This window comes from Cydia strobilella, chromosome Z (assembly GCF_947568885.1).
Source record: "Cydia strobilella chromosome Z, ilCydStro3.1, whole genome shotgun sequence".
NCBI lineage: Eukaryota > Metazoa > Arthropoda > Insecta > Lepidoptera > Tortricidae > Cydia > Cydia strobilella.
Genome location: NC_086068.1, coordinates 21985148 through 22003522, shown reverse-complemented (window position 1 = coordinate 22003522; position 18375 = coordinate 21985148). Strand labels below are relative to the sequence as shown.

The 18375-nt window shown below is 38.9% G+C and overlaps 1 protein-coding gene and 1 long non-coding RNA gene across 8 annotated transcripts in view; one reads left to right on the top strand and one right to left on the bottom strand.

Annotated features, from left to right (window-relative positions):
• Positions 1-18375, top strand: part of LOC134754192 (protein AF-10) — a 168543-nt gene that overhangs the window by 41680 nt on the left and 108488 nt on the right. For all 7 annotated transcript variants that reach the window (XM_063690334.1, XM_063690330.1, XM_063690335.1 and 4 more), the window contains 4 exons: positions 268-439; positions 805-900; positions 5862-5977; positions 6257-6335. In XM_063690334.1, the coding sequence (XP_063546404.1) occupies positions 268-439; positions 805-900; positions 5862-5977; positions 6257-6335 (463 nt within the window). The remainder of the gene's footprint in view (positions 1-267; positions 440-804; positions 901-5861; positions 5978-6256; positions 6336-18375) is intronic.
• The window catches only part of LOC134754500 (uncharacterized), a 92458-nt gene that overhangs the window by 22801 nt on the left and 51282 nt on the right, over positions 1-18375 (bottom strand). The window lies entirely within an intron of this gene.

The following is an 18375-nucleotide window of genomic DNA, read 5'->3' as shown; positions in this document are numbered from 1 at the left end:
GTACAAAAAGTACTGAGGTTGACTGAAGTAGCATGACAAATACGATCGTTTCCGAGAAAATACGATGGCAAGGGATTATGCACTACGTCTGTACTGCACGAATATGCCGTTCAATTCGAGAATAGTAAATATCTCGTTCTGTTTCCGCTCTATGTGCAGAGTTTTGTCCATGAACCTCTGTACATCTCGAGGCTCATGTAGATTGAATGCAGTCTGGGATTGGTGGTTCCTTCGCAAAGTGTTTAATGTGCGTTTCGTTCTCCTTAGTTCATCGGCGAGCACGCCCGCAGGGCAGGCGCCCGCAAGGCCACTGTACCAGGAGTCCGTGATCACGAACACGGACACCGCGGACCCGAAGCAGACCAAGAAGCGCAAGGCAGTGGCCGCGGCCGGCACGCCCACGCCACTCGACTACGCCCCCACGCCGCCTCCCACTGCGGTCACTACACGCTCATTCCACCCACACCGAAGCTTTTCCCGTTCATTGCTGACGCTACAACCACCAACTGACCACTAGATTGATTGCTGATGCTTCTATTTATACAGGTCGATTGAGGATTGACAAGACCTGGGGCCCGTTTCACGAAACCTTGTAACTTGTCACACACAGTTCCCTTTCTAATAATAGGAGTTGAAAAGAGACTTTCACTAGAATTAAGTTACAAGATTCCGTGAATTGAGCCATGATTAATATGCATGTATGAATAGACCACCACTATCTGCCATGACTGCTACACTTTCCTTTTTTTCTATAGAGATGTGATTTTATAATCCGTACAACACATTCACAATCTGTATGAACAGGTATCGGACATGAACTCGCAGAGTTGCAGTAGTATGTGGGAAGGGCAGCTGTCTAACGACGTGCAAATGGACAACGCAGAGAAAATTGTCAAGAAGGTACGAATTTCGATTCTTTACAGCTATACTAAAGGTTTAGTTGTGGTATTAGTCTGTCATGTGAATCCTTCCTCACACTAGCTTTAAGCTTTTTACTTAAAAAATATCAACAATATGGGTTTGGTAGGTCAGCGATTGAAAAGAGACTGTTAGAAGCATTGAAAAATGGTGAAGTGATATAGGTATGCTGTATGCTGCCGAATTTTGTACATGTAAAATTTCAGCTGTTATGATTCCAAGGCCTTTCCGCTATAGCCAGTGGGGCGACGCTCCTCCTTTCGGGCATTCTCGCCCCCGTTCGGCTCAGCAAGCATTGCTCCAAACACACAGACCACCCCCTATAGACGACTCGCGGTCACCGCCCGTATAGTGGTATGGTCTTATATAAGATTGCTCGCGCGCCGCTCCGATCAGTTGCGCCCAAGAATACGACCTGTTAGCAGTGTGCACGTCTGTACGAAAATAAATCGTAAATAATTGAATTCGTTCGCTAATCATTTATATTGCAGCGTAAAATGGTGTGGCAAGTCATCTAATACTTCCAAATACAAAACAGATGGAATAACATTCCAGTTAATTGTGAAATTCATTATTTTGTAGAAAATTGTTTCTTGTCCGCGGGGTTCATTTTATACTGGTCAATACGGTTGTACTGAGCAGCAACGAAGTATGCCCGTCCCTTTTCGTCAACATGAAAATGCAATGTGCTATCCCTTTCACGTTAACGACTAGTGATATGAAGGTGGTGCTTTCGTCAGTTGCGGAAACTTCGTGCTTTCGTTTGTACCGTATTGTACCATTTTAAAAAATATAAAAGAAAACTGGGATTCTTTTTTATTGGTAATAATTAATATGTAGAATATGCCGACCCCAAATGAATGGGATAAGGGCAAGCGAATGATGATGAATTAATATGTAGAATCTGTAGTTTTATTTAGTTGGTAGTTTATCTTAGTAGGTACTGTAGGTAGATACCTACGTAGTTTAGTTTTTAGGGTTCCGTACCCAAAGGGTAAAAACGGGACCCTATTACTAAGACTCCACTGTCTGTCCGTCTGTCACCAGGCTGTATGTCATGAACCGTGATAGTAACAGTTGAAATTTTGTTTTCACCTCAGCAGCTCGAACAAGCCCACTTTCGTCACTCCCTGGAGTGAGGAAAGTGCGACTCCTCACTCCAGGAAGTGAAACAATGTAGCTTTTTAATTTAGTGAAGGCCATGAACTTCATACTTTTATTAATTTTTTTTATGGTATGGTATGGTATGGTATGGTATCGTATCGTATGGTATCGTATGGTATGGTATGGTATGGTATGGTATGGTATGGTATGGTATGGTATGGTATGGTATGGCATGGTATGGTATGGTATCGTATGGTATGGTATGGTATCGTATGGTATGGTATAGTATCGTATGGTATGGTTTGGTATGGTATGGTATCGTATGGTATGGTATGGTATGGCATGGTATCGTATGGTATGGTATGGTATCGTATGGTATGGTATCGTATGGTATCGTATGGTATGGTATGGTATGGTATCGTATGGTATGGTATGGTATGGTATGGTATGGTATGGTTTGGTATGGTATGGACTATGGTACATATTATAATACTTTTTATCTGTTTATTCTGTGTAATTCGAAATACATTTTAACCTTTAATATGTTCTCACTACTGAGGTGAAAAATTATGTGTGCAACACGAGAGCAAAGTTATTTTACATCTCGTGTTTTTGAGTACCTCGCTACGCTCAAGATTCTACTTTAAAATCACTCGCTTCGCTCGTGATTCAATTACAGAATCTTTCGCTTTCTCGGGACTTAAAATAAACACTCGCAAGAAAAACCAACTTTCCTCTCCTGTTGCACAAATAACTAATGTATTTCTGTTGCCGCTATAACAACAAATACTAAAAAGGAGTTACTCAGAAGCACCTTATTTTTTTAACACTTTTACGAAATACATACTTTGTAAATCTCATGAATGTAAATTTCACCACAAAATGTATGCAACACCGAGTATTAAATTTCATACATATTTTCTGGGACCCTTATTAGGTACTTTACGTTTAGAATCTTATATCATTAATATGCTACGTATTTTTTTTAGATACGTTTATAAAGTACCTACTTAATGAATTATTATATTGTTTTACCACTGCCTGTAATGAACATGTCCCATCCCTACGCTTACACGTGTCGTTTGGAACGACCAATCACAACGCCGTGAGCACCCGTCCCCCGCTTCACTATTTGGTGATTTCCGTCGCGAACAAAATGGCCAATATTAGGCTTCTATAGGCGGTTTTCTGTGGCTCCGAGCAGTTATTAGGCTTGACACAACTTGACGTCCCTTTGCGTGCACGACCAAAGCTAATAATGACTTGAATTTTGACAACCCTAAATAGCCGAAAGGGATAGTGCCATACATTAGAAAGGGACAGCATGATTCGTCCCTGAATCGCTGTCTAACTTCGGTTTTTGTAGGAAGTCTCATTTTCTTACGGTAGTGCTATTATTTATTCTGTGCTATAGCTGGCGATAGTTTGAATGAAAGTGTAGTGTAGATCGTGTAGGACTTGTGAATAAAACTCTAAAGGCCGTAGCAGGATAAGGGAAGAAGAAATGCCCTTTTATGATTAAAAGCTAAGTTTTTTTTTCTGTTTTTACTTACATCTAGTAGTACAATTGTGTCAAAATTGTTAAAAAATTACCAGTGGTTCAGCAGCAAACTTTATCTTACCATCTTTTTTCATTTTGGTTAATTAAATAGTATAATATCTGGGAGACCGAGCTTTGCTTGGAAAACATAAAAACTCAGAATGCGCGTTTTCCTAGAGATAGATCTAGCTAGATCCATTTTTCGCCCTCGAAAACCCCCATATAGCAAATTTTATCGAAATCGTTAGAGCCGTTTCCGAGATCCCCGAAATATATATACATATATACAAGAATTGCTCGTTTATAAGATGTGACGTTTTCAACCAAAAGGTACCACATTGTCGCTTGTTGATAAGGTTGATTTCTAATTGAAGCTATATGGAAATAGCGCCTTACTGACAAGCGACAATAAGTACCCTTTTGGTTGAAAATGGCACAGATATGTCCTGAAAGAAAATTGAGCCTACATCTTTAACATTTCTGTAAAAAACACGTAGTCACAATTAAAAAAAAATTTTTTTTGAAGAAGTGACCATGCTAATGTCATTTCTAAAAAACCGTTATTTAACGTTCTGTCAGTCATATTAGTCGAAAAGCAACAGTGTCAAAATAATAAAAAAAATATGTTAATAAAACTTGGCATAATTGTACTACTAGATTAGGGCTTCCAAATACCGGACCTTTCGCAATACCGGTATCGGCAACTTCAATACCGGGATCCCGGGATTTTTTGAAAAAAAATAGGAACAAAGTAAATTTGAAGTAAAAATACCAAATTTTAATCAAATATTTTTTTATTTTGTATGCGTGTTACAATATATCGTATTTTTACCAATCATATCACTTAATAATAAGCCTCTTTTTTTCTCTATTGACTAGTTTCTGCACTTGCAGCTCAATCGAATACAGAAACATTTTAAGCAGCACTTACAGTGCATTGTATAAAAGACAACATCTTCTAAACATTCGCTAAATCATTGTAATAAAATTTACTTAAAATATAATAATTTAATTTGTTTAAGTTAATTTTTAAGGTAATTGTACAATTGAAATGCAAAATAAAATAAATGTAAAAATCAATAAATAATTAGCAATTTTCCCACTTGTAATGTAATAAAAATCAGTGTACAACTCGAAACACGCGCATTTTTTGCATTTTTTCACATGTTTTTGACATAAGTGGATAAAATTATGATTACTTACTCAGACTTTTTTAAATTGTAATTTTGAATTTATTTGATAATGTAATGTATATTATGTAATTAAATTGTATTTTTGAATTTATCAAATAATGTAAATTGTATGTACTGACGATCATAATATAAATTCGTGTAGATTAGTCTAAGATAATTTATATTGTAATTTTATATTATGAGAATAAATATCTAAATCTAAATCATTTAAACAAAAATTATAAATTCAAGTTCTAAGCCCCCTAACGGTTAGAAGTGTTATTTTTTAAATATTCAAACATTAAACAGTTTTACAAATCTTACAATACAATTTAAAATCAAACGTTTTTGTGCGTCAATGTCATTGAATATTAATTTTGTTTACTTTTTAAATAAAATTATCTATTTAAGTACGTATTTAAATTTAAATAAATAAACCCCCGTGGTATATTTCTCCCTTCGGAAGAAACATGACATGAGTTATAAACCATTTCGTGACATGATCCTTATCGAGTATATCTAATAAACAAATAATATATGCATACTTACATTGTTGTGAGATTCACATAAACCACAGCCGACGCATAGTTTCGCGCCGGCTGTGTAGTTACTACAGAGCTTATAGCTTACCTACACATCACTTCACGTTATAAGCATCGAGAACCGACTGGCTACACCGTTACCGCTCCACGTCGCGTGCGCAAGACAGAGAATGTCGAATTGAATAACGAGAGGAAGACGCAAGATCTATGCGCGCAAAGCCTTGTGGTGATGCCGAATTTTAACGTTTCGATGGGTAGTTTAAGTTTGTTTTGCATATTTTGTTTGTTAACAAAAATACCGGGATCCCGGTATTTGAAAATTAAATACCGGTATTGAAATCTACAATAAAAAGGCGGTATCCCGGGATCCCGAAATACCGGGATCCCGGTATTGGAAGCCCTATACTAGATGTAAGTAACTATAGAAAAAAAAACCAGCCCTCAATCATGAAGGGCATTTTTTCTTCCCTATCCTGCTACGGCCTTAGGTACGGAGATAGCTAATTTGAATGTTGGAAAAGCTATAGCTATAATTTGGACTGATGAAAAGCTTATAAATATAGATAATGAAAATATTTTTGGTAGGCTAAGACGGAAGCAGCTGAGATCTTGGGCGTGTCCCACTTTTCGAGCGTGAGCGCCGCGCCGCCGCCGCCGCCGCCGCCGCCCGCACACAGTCCCGCGGCGCAGCCTAGCCCCAGGTACTTACACAAAAATAACCTCCCATTATAAATGTTCTAAGTTTTACTAAAAATGTGGGTAAAATATACAATAAATCAACACTTGTTGAATTCGCTTAGTAACGTATGAACAATGCTGTTTACAGATTTTATATATAGGTAGTTAATTTCGTATTACCTATGCGCATTTCTGTGGTACACACCAATAACTACATATACACATTTTAATGCAAATCCGACAATACATTTTAATTGTAAGAAATACTTATTTAAATAATAACAGTAAATCGTAATTTGCAGACATTTACCCAGCCCCATGCCTGGCCCCAGCGGCGCGAACCCGGCGGCGACCAACATAAGGTCCCCTTCCCATCCACAGGTCAGTCACAATGTTTTACTTAGGTATATCATTTACGTACTTCGTCTACGCTTTCTACGCTCGATCACCACTGGTTCTTCAGTAACTTGTATTAGTGGAACTAGAGGGATCGTTTGCTACTAGTTCCATCAAACACAACGTTGAATCGGTCAAGTCCTACAAGTTCTACTGAGTTCGATCTGTGTGTTCGATGGAGAACTAATCGTAAAGAAACATTAATTCTACCGGTAGAACTAGTGGGAACTAGTGGGAAAGTTCTTTATTAGCTATGTGTAGGTAATTATATGTGTGAAGTATATGGTAGGGGCAGTAAATTTGGTGCCACTGCACCATTATGTCAAGAAAACCAGTGACATGTGAATTAACCTTTATATGTGATTAAAACTGATATGCCCACTAGCTAGTCACCTTTGTCCTACACATAGCCAATAAAACTCACGTAATATATGTATATGGGCTGGAGATTTATCTACTCTAATCGTTTTCATAAGCACTTTCCTTTTAAATTACATCAGATAGTCTACAGCAGAGATTCTATTTATTCAGTTACTTATGAAATGAATAGTTTCATAATAATGAATTATAATTACGTTTTCGATGAGATTCGTAATTCTCCAACCTGGCCGCGTAGCCAACATGCCAATTGTTTACGCTCCGTAGCGATCGAAACGCAACTGTCACTGTCGCACTAATATGGAAGAGTGATAGAGAGACACAAAGCGTTTCGTTGTCGAAGCGGTAGAGATTGTCAGCTTGGCTATACCGGCTCTATCCATCCATCCATCGATAATAAATATGTCTTACATACTCCCCAAAACCTCAATTGTTTCTTGACTTTGTTTAATACGTAATCTTCGTCACCAAATGATTGTGTATACATGAAAGTATCGTGAATGCATCAATTCAACGATTTTGCGTTTACCTGTTTTTTGTTACCGATGTTAATCTTATTTACAACGTCCTAATTTTGTTTGCGGGGGATATTAAAGCCTGACAAGACTTTATTTGGCCTTCGCCATGTTGCGGATTTTCAGTGGTCGTAATTTATATTACGGGCAAGGAGTACTCTTTGACAACGGAAGGTTTTACCACAAAAATGCCAAAAAGATTCCCAAAGATGCAAAAAATATATTTTTTATCACACTTGCTCGAAAAAGATCTTATTTCATGCAGGTGTACTGAATGTACTCCTATATTTCCGCGGGAGTTATGGATTGCAAAAAAACTATAACTCCCTAGGGAATTATAGCTTTCTTTTTTAATTGTACGTCACTAATTCATACGAACCAAGTAGGTTGTAAGTAAAATACTTTGGTTAAAGTCAAGGTATAATGGAGTTTTACTTTTAAAATACTGACATTTATAATTTAATATATTTGTTTATGTTTAAAATATCACTAAATGAAAGGGCTTTGTGAGTAGGTCACAAATATATAAAATACTGTAACATTTTCACTACTTGGTCTAACAAATTATTAGAAAACGTTCAAAAATTTCACAATCCACAGTTGAATTTGAACTGCTCTAAATAGGGAATATTACGCCAAACTCTGCGCAGAGGGCGCCACTACCACAATCTGAGGGTCTATCGCCAAACAAGAAAATCACAATTTCGTTATCTAACATCTCTGTCACTCTTGCAAATTTGAGCGATAAAGAGGCAGATAGCGAAATTTCGGATTCGTGTTTCCCGGTAGGTACTCTGTAAACAAACCGCCTTGATGCATGAATGTCATATTTTATTATCACTGAAAACTTGTCAAAAACCTGTTAAAGGCAAAGAATGTATAAGTTACTCTACGGTTTACTAAACGGGCTAGTTATGCACTCTGGTAACATTGCAGTAATATCCCCTATTTTGGTGTAATTATTTTATTTTTAACCGACTTCAAGATTTCAAAGGAGGAGGTTCTCAATTCGGTTTTTTTTTTTTTTTTTTTTTTAATGTTTGTTACTCCATAACTCCGTCATTTCTGGACCGATTTTGAAAATTCTTTTTTTGATTGTAAGTATATACATACAGATTGGTCCCGTTTTCGTCAAAAAGCAGTTCTGATGATGGGATCCATGAGGATTCGAGGGAACTCCTCAAATGTTAAAGGCATACATATAGTGATTTTAGTATTTTCATCAACAAATCAAGCACTTACATTTAAAAAAGTGACATTTGATGAAGTGGAACTGCTGATGATGATCAGAACGGAACTGTTCAATGATGCATAGTTCACGTTTGGCCATTTGTCCTCTTCGTTATATTTGTTAAGCAAGTTAGGTTTTCAAGAAACATTTTTGTCAAGCTCGAGTTCTGATGATGGGATCCATGAGGAATCGAGGGAACTCCTCAAATGTGAAAGGCATACATATAGTGATTTTTGTATTTTTATAAACAAATCCACCACTTCCATTTTAAAAAGTGACATTTGATGAAGTGGAACTGCTGATGATGATCAGAACGGAACTCTTCAATGACGCATAGTTCACGTTTGGCGATTTGTCCTCTTCGTTATGTTTGTTAAGCAAGTTAGGTTTTCAAGAAACATTTTTGTCAAGCTCGAGTTCTGATTATGGGATCCATGAGGAATCCAGGGAACTCCTCAAATGTGAAAGGCATACATATAGTGATTTTTGTATTTTTATAAACAAATCCAGCACTTCCATTTTAAAAAGTGACATTTGATGAAGTGGAACTGCTGGTGATGATCAGAACGGAACTCTTCAATGACGCATAGTTCACGTTTGGCAATTTGTCCTCTTCGTTATGTTTGTTAAGCAAGTTAGGTTTTCAAGAAACATTTTTGTCAAGCTCGAGTTCTGATGATGGTATCCATGAGGAATCGATGGAACTCCTCAAATGTGAAAGGCATACATATAGTGATTTTTGTAATTTTATAAACAAATCCAGCACTTCCATTTTAAAAAGTGACATTTGATGAAGTGGAACTGCTGATGATGACCAGAATGGAGCTCTTTAATGACGCATAGTTTACGTTTGGCGATTTGTCCTCTTCTTTATGTTTGTTAAGCAACTTAAGTTTTTAAGGCATATTTTTGTCAAGCTCGAGTTCTGATGATGAGACCCACGAGGAACCAAGGGAACTCCTCAAATGTGAAAGGCATACATATAGTGATTTTTGTTTTTTTATCAACAAATCCAGCATCCCTGAACGTATGTAACGAATACTTTGCTTCTGTCGGTCAGAACCTTGCCAACATAATCTTAACAGAAGAAAATGAAACACAAGAGTCTTTGGCAACCAAAGTTAAAGTAAATACATCAAGATTTAACTCAATTTTCATCTCCCCCACCGACAAAAGTGAGGTTCTCAGCCTGATCCAAAAATTGGACCCAAATAGTTCTCCAGGCCTTGACAACATTAACAATAAAATTTTGAAAGCCATTGCTTCGGTTATTGCTGAACCTCTTGCAGTGATTTTCAACAAAAGTATAGAAAGTGGCATATTTCCCACGGCTTGGAAAATATCGGCAATAGTACCGATTCACAAAGGTAATGCCAAAAATGAACCCTGCAACTATCGGCCTATATCACTACTGGGATGTTACTCAAAACTTCTAGAACGAATTGTAAATAAAAGAATAGTTACATACCTTGAATCCAATTGCCTTCTAGCGGATCGTCAGTTTGGTTTCAGAAAGGGAAAATCGACCGAAGATGCCGTTACTCTTCTCACAAAAATTGTCTCTTCACATTTGGACGGGGGCCGGGCCTGTGTCGGAGTCTTTTTAGACTTAGCAAAAGCCTTCGACACCGTTTCTGTCCCCATCCTTTTGAGAAAATTAGAGGCGTATGGGTTTCGAGGGAATACACTAAGGTGGTTTACTAGTTACTTGACTGAAAGAAAGCAGTGTGTCCAAATTGGGGAACACTTTAGTGACCTGGGGGCGGTTTCTTTCGGCGTACCACAGGGCAGTATTTTAGGTCCTACACTTTTTCTATTGTATATCAATGACATTACACTTACTCCGCTACAGAATGCTGAGCTACTGTGTTACGCCGATGACACCGCTATCGTCTTTCATGGTTGCTCTTGGGAAAATGTCTATAGCCACGTCGAGCATGGTATGTCTCTACTGTCAAATTGGTTAAAGCAGAATCTGCTAACTTTAAATACAACCAAAACGAAATTCCTTTGTTTCCATAAGACAGCGGCTTCTTCACCGGGACTACAGATGAAACTTAAAGTCCACAATCGTGGCTGCACTGTTTCTTCAGCCCAAACTTGTATGTGTGACCATATGTCAAGATCGAACAAAATAAAGTATCTCGGTATCGTGATAGACGAGAAACTAAACTTCAGGCTGCATGTGGAGGCGGTGGCGGGTAGGGTCCGAAAGCTGATGCACACTATGAAGATGCTAAGAGAATCGGCTGATTTACCCCTATTAAAAACTATTTATACCGCTCTTGGACAATCGATAGTCAGATACTGCATCCTTGCATGGGGAGGTACAAACTCGACTAACCTTCTGAAATTAGAAAGAGCGCAAAGAGCGGTGTTGAAGGTAGCCTTGAAGACATCAATTAGGTATCCTACGAAGGTCTTGTACAATGACGCTCAAGTACTCAGTGTTCGGAAGCTCTATCTTCTGAGGGTGGCTATGTCGGTACACAAAATGGTTCTCAATTCATCAAACTACAATAAGTTACTTAAAAATCGAATATTTAAAATTCCTACGACTGCCGCCAATACCACATTTGCACATCGTTTTTCGGACTTTCTCCACCCCCGAATCTACAATCGTTTAGTTAATTTGTACAACTTTAAGGAATACTCGGTCTTGGAAACAAAAAAGCTATTAACGGTTAATTTGATGAACTTATCCTTTTTAGACACAGAAAACATTATTAGGATAATATCCTAACATAACACACACATGCACACCTCACACACACACACACACACACACACACACACACACACACACACACACACACACACACACACACACACACACACACACACACACACACACACACACACACACACACACACACACACACACACACACACACACACACACACACACACACACACACACACACACACACACACACACACACGCACGCATAACGCATTGACACTCAATCAGAATTAGGCTTTAAGTATATGTTTCTCTTTTATGTTAGCTATAGTTGTATTATTTATTACTAAGCTTTACTAGTTTGAATTACCTTATTCTACTTTTAATTTTTCTGTTCTACATGGTTGCTATAGCCGCTTATGTACCTAGGTATATCTTTAAGGTGGTTCGATTTTCATACAAAATTCAATCTGCTTTAATTAAGGCACTACACACGATTACTACACAAATATTTGCTCATTTATCTACTTTCGAATATTCGTTTGCGCTAAATTAATAGAAAAACTTTGTTTCATACAGAAATCATACATAAATCAACGTAATTTTTTCATCAATTTTACGTATGTGTGTGTCACAAATGTCGTGTACAAATACGTTGCGTGCGGCGTTGCCACTCTATGACGTTGGCGACGTTGCCTGGCCGACCTGGCAGGATTTGCAGTGCCGTCATGTTTAGTGCATTTTTATTTGACAGTGTTGACACTGACACAGAGGGTCATGTTTATTGTGACTTATCAACATGGATACCTACATCTATGCTTATCAATTTGTTTGTATAAATTGAAAATGATAGCAACGTCTAAATCAAGTTACAAAAATCATCGGTGTTCTGGTCCGCGAAAATCCAGAAAAATTCAGACTCAATTGAAGCGGAATTCATGATGGTGAAGTTTCGTAAGGTAGGTACAGTTTCATTCCTTCATTGTACATTGTAATTTTCTCGTGCCGATCTTTTTAGAAAATAATTCTCACTTCTTCCGTAATGGTAGATATAAGCAGTGAACAATACCTATATAATGTAATTATTACTGTTTTGGTTGCCGAATAGTCAATGTGTCACTAACTCTAGGTTTTTTTAGGTATTGTGCAAAATGAAGAGGCGTTCTTGGAAATAAAATGTTTTCCTTCATTAGCCTGAAAAAATCAGGACATCCTCACTGCAATAAAGTAAAATAAAACATTTCCTGGGGATGAAAATTATGGAATTTTGTCTATGAATGAAAAACACAATTATTACTAGGTAAGTAAATGATAACTTTATTAGAATCCATATTGTTGCATCATCTTTCTTCCTATAACATTAGAGATTTTGTGCTATCATGATATTATTTTTCTTTCAGGTACAGGGACAACTACGGATAACAAATATGAAAAAAATGTTATTTCATTTGTTGTGTGAATCCATCTACACCAACAAGACATCCACTGCTGGACATAGGCCTCCCCAGGGATCTCCACAACGACTGGTCTTGCAAGACCGGCCAAAATATCGAGAAATAAATAATATAAATAAACATGATAAATATCCCGTTTTCTATAATAGTTATAATTAGAAGGCCATGCAATGTTGTTACTCACTGTACCTACTTGAATCCAAAAATAAAATTTAATTTTTTTTTAATTTTATTTTACAATTACTACTTTATTATTAGTACATTACGATACAAGTGCGAAAAGTAGGAAATTGGCAACGAGTGGCGATAAATTGAAACACGACCGAAGGAAGTGTTTTAATCGACACGAGTTGCGAATTACCTTTTCGCACGTGTATTGTACAACGTTTTACAGTTTTTATGGCCCTTTACATTTTCGACATATGCACGTATTGTACTAATTACCGCACTAGGGCGGTAACGTATATGTAGCACCATATGTACTAAAAAGTATTTTACAGTACATATGGTGCAACTTTCTCGCCCTAGTGCGTAAAGAGCACTTTTCATGCATATGTCGAAAGTTTAAAGGGCCATATGTACTGTAAAACGTTGTACGATACACGTGCGAATAGGTAATTCGCAACTCGTGTCGATTTAAAACACTCTCTGCGGTCTTGTTTTAATCTGTCGCCACTCGTTTCGAATTTTCTCTTTTCCGCACTTGTATCGTAAATAAATGTTTCAAACTGCAAGGGTACGATGTTCGATGATAGATCTCAATTCAATATAATTTTGCAACATTTGGCATTATTAGGTTATAAATTGTATGGAGATGAAATCTATCATCGTACCCTTCCAGTTTGAAAAATACTATAGAGGCTGGGCAGTAAGGGATTGCTTTACTTGTAGAACTATATTTAGCGCTTTAAAAAAAAACTGATACCTGACACTTACAAACCTGGACTTCCTTGGGCTAGTGCTACTAAGAATCGTCAGTATTCTCCATCCTTTCTGAGTTGGAAGAACCCATAAAGGTGAGATTTGTGAAAGTCAGGTTTTCAATATATGTGGCGTTTCCAACCAAACGGGTACCTACTTATTGTTGTCGTATTTCCATAAAGCTTCAAAATGAAATCAACCTAATCGACAACCGACAATGTGGTACCTTTTAGTTCAAAACGTCACATATTTTTATAAAACGTTATAAACTAATTTATTAATAATACTGAATATCTGGGAGAAAAAGGAAACATAAGTAAAAACTCAAAAACGCTCGTTTTCCCAGAGATAAGACCTAGCTAGATCGAACCCCTTACAGCAAATTTCGTCGAAATCGTTAGAGCCGTTTCCGATATCACTGAAATATATTTCGGTTATATCGGAATCGGACAAGAATTCGAAGAATAAAAGGTATAAGAAACATAAGATAACACAAAAAGGACAAAAAAAGTACCCCTGACGTACCAGTCTCGAACCCGAATCCTCTTGCACGTATTTCCACGAACATACCGCAACGCCATTGCAGCATACTTACACTGCATGAAATTGTCTACTACAAGCATCACGGAAACACTGTTTGCATGTGTGAGTAATAGTAGGAAATAGCATGACAGAAACACTCTGTCGACTTTAAAAGTGTTTTTTGCACTAATGAAGTATTCAATGTTTATTATAATAGTTCAATATTTATGTAAAGAGTGCGCTAAACATACTTTTAAGTATACAGATACCAACACTATTCCGCAAAAAAATAAAACCTGAAAATTTGCGAAAGTGACGCCATCTAGCGGGGTTTAAGCTTTGGGTAACCTAGTCGAACCACCTTAAGTAAATCATATGATTTCCCTCACGGGACAGGCTTTGCCTATTGTGGGGGTCAGTATAAACTGTAAATGCTCTAATGTTTCTGGAAATAAACTATTTGTATGTGTATTTACATTTAAAAAAGTGACATTTGATGAAATGGAAACTGCTGATAATGATCAGAATGGAACTCTTCAATGACACATAGTTCACGTTTGGCGATTTGTTATCTTCCTTATGGACCCAGACCTAAACTTGGACACAGACTCGGACCCGGACCCGGGTCTGAACATGGACCCCAACTCGGACCCGGACCCGGACCGAACTCTGACTCAAACTTGGACCCGGACAGCCGGACACGGACCCGGACTCTGATCCTACTAGAAAAGTGGGTTAGGTGGGTGGTTGGGTTTTGAACTGTGATTCTCACAGAACAGAACTGCTATCAGAAATGTAGGTTAGGTTAGAGCTGTGACCCTTACAGAAACGAAATGCTATCAGAAAAGTAGGTTAGGTGAGGTTAGAACTGCGACCCCTACAGAAACGAAATGCTACTAGAAAAGAGGGTGGTTTTACCTCCTTTTCTACATTATTAGGCAAAAGATGCTGTCTTTTTCATTTCATAGTCTGGAATCTAAGAGTGCACCATCAACAATAAGTGAACTTTCAGCGGCATCCCCCATTGAAGTCGGTTTTTTTTTCTTAAAAATTATAATGTTTATTCATTTAATCGTGCGAGGAAAGGAGCTGGAGGAGGTGCTCAGGCGGGCGGCGGCAGCGACCGAGCTCACGGTCCACCGCATAGGCCTCCTCGGGCTACAGGTCTCACTGCCGAAAACCGAGGCCATGGTCCTCAGGGGACCAAGGGGCTGGGGGCGGCTGCCGGCGGGCACCGCTGTAAGGGTTAGGGGCGAATCTGTCCAGGTCAGGGCCCACTTTAAGTACTTGGGACTTGTCCTGGACAGAAGGTGGACCTTTAAGGAGCACTTCACGAGAATGGCTCCTCGTCTTGTGGGTGCTGCCTCGGCTCTTGGGCCTCCTACTACCCAACCTAGGGGGGCCGAATGCCCCATGCAGACGGCTGTATGCGGGGGTCGGTCGTTCGGAGTATGGCGCTCTACGGAGCCCCAATCTGGGCCGGATGACTCACGGAGGCCACGAAGGCGCTGCTCCGCCGGCCGCAGAGGGTGGTGGCCCAGAGGACGGCGAGGGCCTACCGCACCACCACTCTCACGCAGCGGCGTGCCTCCTTGCCGGCACGCCGCCGTGGGAGCTGGACGCGGAGGTGTTGGCGGAGAGGCACGACCTGAGGGCGGAGGTCAGGAGGCGTGACGAGCCCCCAGATGCGGAGAAGGCCGAAAGGATGGCGCAGGCAGCCGCGGAGCGCCTACGAGCGCGATGGAGGGATGCCTTGGAGGATAGCCACTATGGAACCCGAACCATAGGGGCTATCCTCCCGGTGATGAATGAGTGGGTGGACAGGAGGAGGGGGGCCCTGACCTATAGGGTGACGCAGGTAGTGTCCGGACACGGTTGTTTCGGACACTACCTGTTTAGAATTAAGAGGGAGCCGCAGCCCCAGTGCCACGAACGTGGCGCGGTGGATGACACGGCCCAGCACACTCTGGAAGAGTGCAATCGCTGGGCCGTGGAAAGAGCTGCCCTCAGGGCGGCAACAGGGGTGGTGGACCTGTCGCTGCACAGGAATTGGGAAGCAGTGGCCTCCTTCTGCGAACAAGTCATGTTGCAGAAGGAGGAGGCGGAGAGGGGGCGCGAAGCTGATCCTGACGCGCTGCCTCTCCGACACAGGCGGCGGGGTCGAGGGCGAAGAGGGTATGTTCGCCTCGACCCCTAGTGGGGCCAGCGGGTGCGGGACCCGCATTGGATCCAGCGTTTCTGATCCCCCCCCAATGGGGAAGGCGGCTGAAAGCTAATTGTAGATGGCGCCACTAGAGTTTGAGACAACTCGACCAACTCGGTGTATGAAATTTATAACTAAAAAAAAATATTTGTATTTAATAAACCATTGTTTAATAAAACTTCATAATTAAACTCTCTGTATAAGTATTAAACTTTGTATCTGAGGCCAAGAAACTGTCGGATAAAGTTTCAAAGCCATTCGAATAAAAAAAGTTTTGTTTTGACAGGAGCATGTAGGTTATTTTCATGTACGCAATAATCGTCTGTTTAACGCGATATAATGGATCCTCATGAAAAATACGGACGTCTGACTGTAACACAGTTAAAAGCACCTTTACGGAAACGCGAGACATCCGTAAAAGGGAAAAAAACCGGCCAAGTGCGAGTCGGACTCGCGCACCGAGGGTTCCGTACTTGTTAGTATTTGTTGTTATAGCGGCAACAGAAATACATTATCTGTGAAAATTTCAACTGTCTAGCGTGATGCGTGATAGCTTTCATGGTAGGTGATAGGTTCGTTATAGGTTCATGAGATACAGCCTGGTGACAGACAGACAGACGGACAGCGGAGTCTTAGTAATAGGCTCCCGTTTTTACGCTTTGGGTACGGAACCCTAAAAAAGACCTCATAGAAAGGTTAAGTATATTTGGCTATGTACTGTTTTCACTCGAAAATATTATGCTTAAAATATCAAGGAAACAACTCGAAAATATTATGCTTACAATATCAACATTTAAGGTGGTTCGACTAGGTTACCCAAAGCTTAAACCCCGCTAGATGGCGTCACTTTCGCAAATTTTCAGGTTTTATTTTTATGTGGAATAGTGTTGGTATCTGTATACTTAAAAGTATGTTTAGCGCACTCTTTACATAAATATTGAACTATTATAATAAACATTGAATACTTCATTGTGCAAAAACCACCTTTAATGTCGACAGTGTTTCTGTCATGCTATTTCCTACTATTACTCACACATGCAAACAGTGTGTGTTTCCGTGATGCTTGTAGTAGACAATTTCATGCAGTGTAAGTATGCTGTAATGGCGTTGCGGTATGTTCGTGGAAATACGTGCAAGAGGATTCGGGTTCGAGACTGGTACGATAGGGGTACTTTTTTTTGTTCTTTTTGTGTTATATTATCTTTCTTATACCTTTTCTTCTTCGAATTCTTGTTTGATTCCGATATAACCGAAATATATTTCAGTGATATTATATTCTCCCTTTAAACTTTCGAAATATGCACGAAAAGTGCTCTTAACGCACTAGGGCGAGAAAGTTGCACCATATGTACTGTAAAATACTTTTTAATACAGTTGCTCAAAAAGTGCTACTTTTCGTGGCTGTTTAGCGTGCGGAAAGTTGGTTTTCGCGAACTAGTGCTTCTTACTTTTCCAATTTTTTTTAATTTTTACTTGTTCCAATTCATGACTACTTATTGATGAGTGTTAATATTAGTTTCCTTTAAACGTCGTAATCAACGTATAAACCTACTGTTAATGTAAGAATACGAAAAATATGCATATTTCATATTTTATTACTTACCTCTTCATCATTATAAGTATTATTATTATCATTATTCTTAAGTTTATTTTTTAATATTGAAAAACCGTTCTTAATAAGTTGTCTGAATGGAACGGAACGCCTGTCAAAGAAGAGGCGTATTTTCTTACTGCAAGAATGTTTTAAGTTTCCAAAGGCAACATTAGATATTGTTTTTATAAATATACGATACACAAATAATCGTAAATAACAATATTTAGGTAATAATAGTACAATGTTTTAATATTTACAATTGTTTCTGTCTTATAGAACATGCATTTGAACAAAAAAACTTTCATTGAAGTGGGTTCAATAATAATAACAAAATCTATTCTAGTCGAATAAAAGCTAGAAGAAAAACACCTCTTCATAATGTCAATGTCAATGATGTCACAGAATTAATAATATAAAAGTTCCGAATTCCATTCCTTACTTGTTGCTTTTCTTATTTTTTCTCAACTGTATTAAAAAACGTCGTTCGATACACGTGCGGAAATGTCATTATGGTGCATATACGT